At 42.9% G+C, this 10,880-nt stretch overlaps 1 protein-coding gene across 3 annotated transcripts; it reads left to right on the top strand.

Moving 5' to 3' along the window:
- The first annotated feature begins 467 nt into the window (after window positions 1–467).
- LOC112808569 (procathepsin L) lies at window positions 468–5,737 on the top strand. Of its 3 annotated transcripts, none has more exons than XM_025851696.2 (8): window positions 468–574; window positions 1,737–1,873; window positions 2,171–2,293; window positions 2,394–2,540; window positions 2,706–2,930; window positions 3,595–3,760; window positions 4,414–4,531; window positions 5,341–5,737. In XM_025851696.2, the coding sequence occupies exons 2-8, from the start codon at window positions 1,748–1,750 to the stop codon at window positions 5,438–5,440; spliced, it is 1,005 nt and encodes a 334-aa protein (XP_025707481.1). In that variant the 5' UTR covers window positions 468–574; window positions 1,737–1,747; the 3' UTR covers window positions 5,441–5,737. The 3 variants fall into 3 exon arrangements, with proteins under 3 accessions (XP_025707481.1, XP_025707482.1, XP_025707483.1); XM_025851697.2 differs by lacking the exon at window positions 468–574 and adding an exon at window positions 588–732; XM_025851698.2 differs by lacking the exon at window positions 468–574 and adding an exon at window positions 588–744.
- The last annotated feature ends 5,143 nt before the right edge of the window (window positions 5,738–10,880 follow it).

The raw sequence follows: 10,880 nt of genomic DNA, 5'->3' as shown, positions 1-10,880 counted from the left end.
CAGTACACTCCAGATTCTTCCCAAACCCAGAGGGATCCCATCCTGCATCCTCCACCCGCCCCACCTTTGCCTGGAATAAACAGGAACCACTAGACTATATTGTTCTCAAACCTACGGGAGATTTTAACCCAAAACTCCAGAACTAAAGGGCAAGTAGAGCGATGCTGAAAACCCATTTGGGGCTCCCTGTAAGCTTCCTTTCGCGAACCACCCGCCGATCTCCTGAATTCGGGATAATGACTCGATCTGGGTCCCCAGGTTGGCTCCGTGCCCCGCCGCCTTGCCCCCCTCAGCGCTATCCCCGCGCCCACTGAAGCAGGCCCTAGCTGCCCTTGGGACAAGTTGAGACCGAGCCGCGTCACGCGCTGGGAGTCCCACGCCTGGAGGCCCTGCCCACAGGCCGGCGCAGCCAATCGCCGCGCGGGCAGGCGGTAAGGGCGGGGCCGAGCGGGCAGAATTCCAGAGACCTTAAAGGCTGAGTCAGGAGCAACTGGGCCACAATCCCAGGCTTCGGCGATCTTGGAAGGGCTGCGTGCGTCTGTGGAGTGCGCCTGCGCAGCTGTGGACGCCGCAGGTCAGCGTCTCAGTCTGGGGACCCCCAGCGCCTCGGGGACAGGGACTAAAGGAGGGGATCCACCCCGGGGCTCGGGCGAGGGGCGGGTGCGACCCGCGGGAATAAGAGCATCTGCTTGCCTGGAGTTGATGAGGCTGAGTCGGCGCCGCTTGGATCCTGTAAGCCTTGAGGTGGGAAGTCGGGGGTGGACGGTTTGGGGAACGCAGGGCGGCGCTGAGACCACCGGGAGGTCCTAGGCTGTGCAGGAACCGGCCCGCCTCTGGGCCGTGGCGGGCACAGGTCCGGTAGCTGGGCCGCCGCGGGACCCGGCCTGGCTAAGAAGGTACACGGCAGCCTGACCTACGTACTGGCTGCGGGGCCCGGCACTCCTTGCGCGGCCGTCCATCAACAACATCCTCTGGAAGCTGAGGGCGGCGAGCGGGGTGGAGAGCCCCCCGGCCCGGCCCCGCCTGCCGCGCCGCTGTTGGCCCCGCCTGGGACCGTGCTCTGAGCCCCGGCAGAGCCTGGCCCTGTCCGGGTCGGGAACTGGGGGCTCGGGACTCCCTCGTGCCTCGTGACCACGTCTTCGATTTGAGGGAGTGAATGGGAGTGTTGGCGGCAGAAGCCAAATGTGGGGACAGCGGAGCACTGGATGCACTCCTGCCCAACTTCTGGGAAGGCCTTTCAGAAACAAGGACCGGAGGTTCGAAGGCTTCTCTCACGGCATGCTGTACATTTGTCTAGAAGAAAAGTGTGAGGTGGCTACCTTAAGTCCTGGGGGGTCCCTGCCCCTACTTGGATTCAGGTGTCTTATAACTAAGATTTCCTGGGTCACCTCGGTATTTTCAGTAAATAACTTGGACCAACAGTTTTAGTTGCCTTAAGATTCTGAGACCCCTATCAAAACCTAAGTTGTCATTGCACTGTTATGTTACAATGAAGTCAGTTTCAATTCCTACAGCACTTGTCAGCCTGTTTTTCAGTTGATGGCTGAATCCTACTACCTCCACTGTTTAAGTCCTTGGCCTCTTTTCTCCAGCCACATGCATAGCCTTTTTCACAGACCTGTAAATATTTGGGAAGATGATTTAAGTATTTTTACTCCACAACATCTCAGGACAAAATAGGATGGCTTTTTTAAAGGATCGGTCTCATTGAATATTCATTTCATTTTCCTTCCTAGGTTTTTGAAGCATGAATCCTTCACTCTTCCTGGCTGCCCTTTGCTTGGGAATAGCCGCAGCAGCTCCAAAACTCGATCAGAACCTAGATGCACACTGGTCCCAGTGGAAGGCGGCACACAAGAGATTATATGGCATGGTTGGTAACCTATGAAACTGTCCAGAGAGAGCCCAAGAGAAAGGCCCTTGCTGTTGGGAGTTTATAGGTAGAGAGTTGCATCTAGAGGTCAGCTTTTACCGAGGCAAAACTTCGTGGCACCCATTACTGAATACAGTATGGGCATAATTCCTTGTTGTATGGTTGTTGAACAGCTCCAACAGAAATATAAAGCCATCCCTGGCTCTGGTTTTTCTCCCTATCTGTCTGCAAATCCACTTGGTGAGGGTGGGCTCAGTTTTAAGTAGAAGTAAATATAAGTTATATATTTGCCTCTAGAATGAAGAAGGATGGAGGAGAGCAGTGTGGGAGAAGAATATGAAAATGATTGAACTGCATAATCGGGAATATAGCCAAGGGAAACATGGCTTCACAATGGCAATGAATGCCTTTGGTGACATGGTGAGTGTGGCATGGATTGCTGAACTTTTTGTGCTTTCTCTCTGTACTTTAGCAGAACAACCTCTTGGTTTTTTCAACATTTTACTTACTTTTCCTTAAGACCAATGAAGAATTCAGGCAGGTGATGAATGGCTTTCGAAACCAGAAACACAGGAAAGGGAAAGTGTTCCAAGAACCTCTCTTTGCTGAGATCCCCAAATCTGTGGACTGGACTCTGAAAGGCTATGTAACTCCTGTGAAGAATCAGGTATGATAATATTTAGCAGATCTCCTTCTAAGAGTAAATCCAAAAGAATTAGTGTCCTTGATTTGGTAGACTGTCGAGTGACATCAGTTTGCTTTTTTGTTTTAAGAATATTCAGGTATGTGGGCTTTTGTTGTCTTGTAAACTGATACCTTTTTTTACTTTCAGGGTCAATGTGGTTCTTGTTGGGCTTTTAGTGCAACGGGTGCCCTCGAAGGACAGATGTTCCGGAAAACTGGCAAACTCGTGTCACTGAGTGAGCAGAACCTGGTGGACTGCTCTCGGTCTCAAGGCAACGAGGGCTGCAGTGGTGGCCTGATGGATTATGCCTTCCAGTACGTGGAGGACAACGGAGGCCTGGACTCGGAGGAATCCTACCCCTATCTTGCCAGGGTGAGTGGAGCTCCTCATCTTGGTATTCCAGCCCCGCTTCTGAAAGTTGAACTGAACCAAAGATAACAGGCACTTTATTCAGCATTCACATTTTAGATGCAAACTGACAGAAGTGCCATTATAAATTGTCAGCCTTTTGCACAGGTTCTCTGAATAGATGGTTAGCATATAGCTGTTCTTACTTCTGTGTAACTTGGAGACTTTAATATGCCATTCTGGACATAATGCAAATTTCTCCATAGTGAAAAAAATTTTTTTTTTTTTTAAGATTTTATTTATCGGAGAGAGAAAGAGAGAGCACACACAAGCAGGGGGAGTGGGAGAGGGAGAAGCAGGCTCCCGCTGAGCAAGGAACCCGATGGTGGGACTCGATCCCAGGACCCCGGGATCATGACCCGAGCCGAAGGCAGACGCTTAATGGACTGAGCCACCCAGGTGTCCCATAGTGAAAAATTTCTTATGGACAAGTAAACTTGGGTTTCACTGAAGAATCATCTGCTGATTTTTCAATTTCCAATCAACCGGTAGCATTCTGCTGTTGCCTTACAACAAAGTTGACTTGGAAAATTAAGCGGCAAATTGCCGAGTCTTGAGGTCCTAGAACTCATGTTCCCCAGGAGCTGGATGGTAGTGATCAAGTTTCTTTCCCATTTACCTTTAAAAGGACACAGATACCTGTAACTACAGGCCTGAATGTTCTGCCGCCAATGACACGGGCTTCGTGGACATCCCTCAACGGGAGAAGGCCCTTATGAAGGCAGTGGCAACTGTAGGACCCATCTCTGTTGCTATTGATGCAGGCCATCAGTCGTTCCAGTTCTATAAATCAGGTAGGTGTTTATATTTTTATTGTAGAGATTCAGGTGGGCAAAATTGGAAAACTACCACCATGATTGACTTTTTGGAGTCCTGCTTTCAAAAACTGTAGAATTTTGAGTGTGCATTTAATATAGTGATGTTTCCATTTGACATACTTTAGGCATTTTCTCATGACAAACTCTTCCTAAATAGTTTTAAATGACTTTGTAATTTTGTAAATACAACTAATTGACGTAACTACTGTCCAGTTGTTGGACCTTTTTTCCCAAAAATGTTTACTATAGAACTACAAAGAACCCTGTGGCTCAAGTGTTAACTTTGTTTTGTGCTGTTTCCTTTTAGGAATAGAAAGGGTTATGCCAAATAATAGGAGTGGCTAAATCACCTTAGCTTTGGAAACTAGATATTATTATTGGAAATCTTTGTGTTTTTTTCAAGTAGAAAATATCTTGGATTTAATTTTGTTCATTGCTCGTGAATTAAGTTTGACTTTTCCTTTTTATGAGCTATGACAATTTTTTGATAAATATTTAAGCATTATTTGGAATTTGTTTATGACATTTAATTGAATTTTGAGATGTCTCTCTTACCTGTGGTAGAGAGGGTGACTTACTGTCGTGTCACTTGGAGTTCCTTACCCTGACATTGAATTTTACTCTCCTAGGCATTTATTTTGACCCAGAGTGCAGTAGCAAAGACCTCGATCATGGTGTTCTGGTGGTTGGCTATGGCTATGAAGGAACAGATTCAAATAACAATAAATTTTGGATTGTCAAGAACAGGTATCAAACTCCAAATGTTACATATATTAAATTGAAAAGGGCATGCTTGTTTGGAATCAGTATTTGATTTCAGGCCCAAAAAAGCTCAACTTTGAAATCCCAAAAGTCTTTCTCCCACTTAAGAGTGAACACTCTGATATTTTTATAAAGATAAAACGTGCTGATGTGTTCTTTTTTTGTTTTTTTTTTTAATGTACTGATGTTTGATTACAAGATTCTGTAGCAAGCTTGTTGGAATTATTATGTATTTGTAACATTGCAATTCTAAATTCTGAATTTTTTTTATTTTTTATTCAGAAATACATCTGGCCCTAAAGAGTTTCAGATAAAGGATTTTGCACCCTTATAGGGTTAAGGGCTGGTTTCTTTTTTCTGTGTCCAGTTTCTCAACAAGGTAGACTGAGCACAAATAACTGCTGACTCTTTAAGTTGGAAAGATTTTCCAAGAGTCCAGTGGGCTCTGTGCATCCTTCCTGTTAGCATTCGTGGCCCTGCTGTCTTATGCTATTTCCCAACTCTCCCTTGGCTTTGCGCGTTGTCAGGATCAGTTTTCACCACTCAAGTTCTTTAATTGAGATGAGGTATAAGATAGCCTGTAGAAACAGACTGGTACATTGGAATCCTAGCTGTGCCTCAGTTTCCTATCTTAAAAAGTTAAGGACTCATGGGAATTAATATATTTATAAGTAAGAGCACTTAGAATAGTGCCTGATAAGTGGGAAGTCCTATCTTAAGTATTAGCTATTATTATTAATGAAGTTAATGTGTACTTGATTCTTTGTATAAAACAAAATATGCTCTTCTTTCAGTTGGGGGCCAGAATGGGGCTGTAATGGCTATGTAAAAATGGCCAAAGACCAGGACAACCACTGTGGAATTGCCACAGCAGCGAGCTATCCCACTGTGTGAGCTGATGGACCAGGAGATAAGAGGACTTGGGGACAGCATATCTGGAGGAATTTTATCTTAAAACTGACCAAATCCTTATTGTGTAAGATAAGACACTTGAATCATTGAGGATCCGAGTTGTGATTTGAATTCTGTGACATTTTTATAAGGGTACAGCATTACCACTACTTTAATTACTGTTTTAAATAGCTTTATAATGTTGACAACTCATTACTTAATTCTAAGACTTGAATTTTCATTTTTTTCAAAGGATATATAAAACTTTACCTTTTAAAATAAAGTTTAATTCAATATGTAGAGGTGGAACTTCTCTGTTTTCAGTGCATTAACTTTTTGTGTAGTCGGGAAATATAACTGGGTTATAAAGACATAACTGTATATGCCAGTGGTACATTAGGAGGACCCTGGGTGGCCCTCAGGAACTTCTAGTTATAAATACGCAGATTTTATGTCAGCTGTTCATTGGCTGTGTTGACCCAACCCTTGAATCTGGCAAAATATGACAATCTGGGAGGACAAAGGTAAAGTGTTTCAATAAAGTTAATAGTTTAACGATTCACTCTTTAGAAAAGTGAATAGACATACAGATTCTTAGGTTTTAGATACTAGAAAAGGAGATCCTCTTGACTCAAGATGGTTAAAATATAATAAGGTTATGGGATAAAATCTCGGGGCCAGGTACTGAAGCTATCTCTGAATTGCTGGTGAAGACCATGTGACTACTTTGCAGTTGAATAAGGACCAGATTCTGGATTACCAAATCTGTTTTGTCTTTGTTCTGTCAAGTCTTCGATGGCTTTCCACATAACTCTTCTAGGAAAAGCTTCATTTGTTACCTAGTGTTAGCAAAAGTAAATTTAATGGCTGTGATGAACAAGTCTCAGATCCTTGGTAAGAACTGGAAAAATGTGTTAAAAGATCCGTAAGACATGAACGTGGGCTACAAAAATAGTCCCCCAGCCTGGGAAGATGGATGAGTGATCACTAGGCCAAACTTGGGCTTAGCTGCCTAATCTCGGAATTAAAAATAAACTTGGAACAAAACAGCCTAAGCATATGGTTGTATAGGCAGTAAATACAAATAAGACGATATTTTTGTATATTGAAACGATGGAAAGGAAATATGCCAACTTTTGGGTGGATTATGGATGATTATTTTCTTAAACCTTTTCTGTAGAAGACATCTTTTCTAGTAGGGGGGAAAATGTAAAAGTATACATTCTGCAAGCTAAAGAAGCATGTATATATGTGTTTAAAAATTTCATCCTTATAAAAAGAAAATACAGCAAATAAACTGAAATATTTAATCTAGCCATAATCCATTATGAAGGGAATGAGAGATGGAGGACAACTGGAACCTTCTATCCCCCCAAACCTTCAGTAACCTTTGTCCATTGCCATTTTTGGGAAAATACAATCTACCACACAAGTTTTCTTTGAGAAAGGATTCCTTCATCTTGCAACAATGGGTTAACAGAATGCTGTCCACGGAATACTGAAACAACTCAAGACTAAGGAGACATCTGGGTGCTAAACTGAAGGAAAGTGTGATGGCTTTTTCTTTAAAAAAGTTTCAAGTCTGTCAAAGCAGAGGACCCCTCAGATGTTTATAAACTATTTGATGTTTTTGTAACTTCCAAAGACCTTGTATTTTAAGTTTACGAAAGTACCAAACCACATCTATCATCTAAGAGAATTTCAAAGGAGCCAATAGACTTTGAAATAAAAGAGAGCTGGAAACAAATTTTATCACTATAAAAATCTAATCTGAAGAACAGACTACCAGTATTTCCTATAGTTCAGACATCCAAATGGTTCCTTATCCTAGTTATATTCCAAAGGAAATAAGGAAAAGGGAGAAAATTTGGCAAATTATGAGGGAGGGTTTGGCTTAATGTGGGTTTGTAGCTATGACACGGGTGTGTTATTTATTAGAGGAGGAAAAGTGCTCAGGGTACTCAGAGTACAGTAGAGCATCCCCCCCACCCCCCACTGTTTTCACTTTTCCATGGTTTCAGGCAACAGCAGTGCAGAAGCAAATGATCCTTTTGACAAGTGACCAGAAGGTCAGTAGCCTAATGCTGTATCACAATGTCCTTCACCCTACTTCATCTCATCACATGGGTATACCATATCCTACATCACAAGAAGGATGAGTATAATAAGAATTTGAGAGGCCACGTTCACATAACGTTATTATAGTACATTTTTAAAGATTTATTCATTTTGAGAGAGTGGAAGGAGGGGCAAAGGGAGAGATTCTTCAAGCAGACTCCCCTCTGAGCATGGAGCCCGACTTGGGGCTTGAACTCACAACCCATGGGATCATGACCTGAGCCAAAACCACGAGTCAGACACAACCAAGTGAACCACCCAGGCTCCCCTATAGTATATTATAACCATTCTATTTTAGTGTTAATCTTGTCCTGTACCTCATTTACAAATTTATATCATAAATATGTATATATAGGAAAAAACAGTACAATTGACCTTTGAATAATGTGGGGTTTAGGGGTGCCAACCCCACCCCTACCTTATGCAGTTGAAATTCTGTATAACTTTATTCTCCAAAATCTTAATAGCCTACTGTTGACCAGAAACTACTGATAACACAACACATTTTGTATATTATGCATATTCTTTATCTTTACAATAAGAATGTTAAAATCATAAGGAAAATGCATTTACACTACTGTAAAAGAATCCACATATAAGTGGGCCTACACATATGAGATAAGCCATATGCTTAAACCATTGGTACTACACTGTATATAACTTCTTTCAAATAAAATCTTTGAGATATAAGTCTATGTAAACTTATGTAGAAGTATATTGGAGGGGTGCCTGGGCGGCTCGGTTGGGCAGCTTACTCTTGGTCTCAGCTCAGGTCATGATAGGGTCCCCACTCAGCAGGGAGTCTGCTTGAGGATTCTTTCCCTCCTTCAGCTCGTGTTCTCTCTAAATCTTTAAAAAAAACATTGGAATACAATTGTGCTTAACTTACTGAAACTACACTTTGTATAATATGTCTTTCAAGTGACATTTTCATTAAGAAAAGGGTTTGTAACCTCTTGTGTAGAAGCATGTGGGAGTAGCTTTATGTTTAACTGGTTAAAACTATACTGTATAAAAAAAAAGAAGTGGGCCTACACAGTTCAAATCTGTGTTGTTCAAGGGTCAAACGCATATAGAGGGTTTGGTACTATCTGCAGTTTCAGGCATCCACTGGAGGTCCGGGAATGTATTACCCACAGAGAAGGGGAAACGACTGTAATTAAGAAACTGCCATTTGGTGCACATATTTCCATCACCATCTCCAAAGTATATTTACAAAATCTTTTTTTTTAAGATTTTATTTATTCATGAGAGAGAGAGGCAGAGAGAGAAGCATGCTCCCCAAGGAGCAGGGAGCCTGATGCAGGACTCGATCCCAGGACCCTGGGATAATGAACTACTGAGTGGAAGGCAGACAAGCATCTGAGCCACCCAGGTACCCATATTTACAAAATCTTAAGCAAGTATAGACTGCCCTGTTTCTGTTAGTCACTTTTTTTTTTTTTTAAGATTTTATTTATTTGACAGAAAAGCCCAAGAAAGCACAAGCAGGGGAGAGCAGCAGAGGGAGAGAGAGAAGCAGGCTCTCTGCTGGGCAGGGACCCTGATGTGGGACTCAATCCCAGGACTCTGGGATCATGACCTGAGCAGAATGCAGATGGTTAACTGACTGAGCCACCCGGGTGCCCCTCTGTTAGTGATTTTTAATTGATGAAAGGTACAGTGATAAAACCACATTTATGTTTTGTCTATAAAATTTTAAATTGGTGATGTTTCTTAAACTAAGTTACCTTTTGACTGATATAAAAATCTAAAAAACTTCTGTGAGTTTAAAAAGCAAATCTTAGTAATATACAAATATGTGTGTGCATCTCCCACCACTTAACTTTAAATACAGAATTTCACAAATGTTCATGATCATCACTCTTTTGAAATGAGTTAATAAACTATTACCAAGAGCTGTTCCATGGTCTCATTTCTCAGTACTATATTTTTAAAACTTTTGTAATTCATGTATTTACTCATTCAACAGTGCTGTCGGCTCTGGGGACACAACAGCAAAGGAAATACTCACAGTCCCTCCCTTTGGGAGCTTACATTCTCATATTGCTGAGCCCATGCATAACCTCCATCTGTCACCATAGCCACTTTGTTCATGACTTCATTGGCAGTGAGAGCTGCAGCTGGGAAAAGAAGCTGACTGGTAGCCACAGAACAGGTCATTCTATCCACTGGATTTACTGAGGTTACCCCTTGGTGAGCATTTACATGGAACAAAAATATAGTCATGCTTTTTGCCAATTCAGAGAGCTCTATCCACATACCTCTTCTCCAGACCTCTTTTTTTCTTTTTAAGATTGTTTATTTATTTATTTGAGAGAGTGAGAGGGAGCACAAGAGCAAGGTGGGGGCAGAGGGAGAAGCAGACTCCCCACTGAGCAGGGAGCCCGATGTGGGGCTCAGTCCCAGGACTCTGGGATCATGACCTGAGCCGAAGGCAGACGCTTAACCAACTGAGCCACCCAGATGCCCCTTCTCCAGACCTCTTTGTCAGCAATTTTCTAATCATGATTCTTCCAAGTACCTGACAATCCAGTCAAACCATGGCCACAGCTCATGAATTGGTATATAATCGCATGTCTGGCCATTTTTCCTTTCAAGCAAAATGAACAACCAGATGCTCAACATTCTGCTCACTGGGAGGATTTCCCTTCACCACTGTCCTTCAGGGATACCCCAGAAAGGGGTCAGAGTGCTGCAGTTGTCCACTTCAGTTAGTGCCTGCATATCATGTAGAACCATCTGTAAACCAGTCCCAAGTTTTCTCTTCCTCAATCAACTGATTTTAGAGAACTCCCTGTGAGGCCATAGGTGGAGGCTGGGAGAAAGAAGGTAAGAGTGGGGGCTGTGAGCATTTGGGCCACTTCCTAATGTAACTTGTGCCTTGAGGGCTTGCTCAGACCCAGTCTCATATATACCACTTCTACTGGATGATGGAATGCTGCTATGCACATTTGGCTTTATGGCTTGGTGGATCAGATAACACCCAGCTCATGAACTTGGCAGCCTGTTTTTAAGCATTTATACTCTGATAATACCCAGTAGCCAAGCTAAAAGCTGTTTCTTTTCTTTTTCTTTTTTTTTTTTTTGAAGATTTTATTTATTTATTTTACAGAGAGAGAGAGTGAGAGCACAAGCAGGGGGAGCGGCAGGCAGAGGGAGAGGGAGAAGCAGGCTCCCTGCTGAGCAGGGAGCCCGATGTGGGACTCCATCCCAGGACCCTGGGACCATGACCTGAGCCTTAGGCAGGCGCTTAACCGACTGAGCCACCCAGGCACCCCAAAAGCTGTTTTTCAAAAGGAGAGTAGTTATCTGCAGAGGATAT

The sequence above is a fragment of the Callorhinus ursinus genome, unplaced genomic scaffold (assembly GCF_003265705.2).
Source record: "Callorhinus ursinus isolate GAN/ISIS: 27379988/994484 unplaced genomic scaffold, GSC_fseal_2.0 scaffold39, whole genome shotgun sequence".
NCBI classification, from domain to species: domain Eukaryota; kingdom Metazoa; phylum Chordata; class Mammalia; order Carnivora; family Otariidae; genus Callorhinus; species Callorhinus ursinus.
The sequence above is the reverse complement of the archived record's forward strand: the minus strand, read 5'-3'. Positions and strand labels throughout refer to the sequence as shown.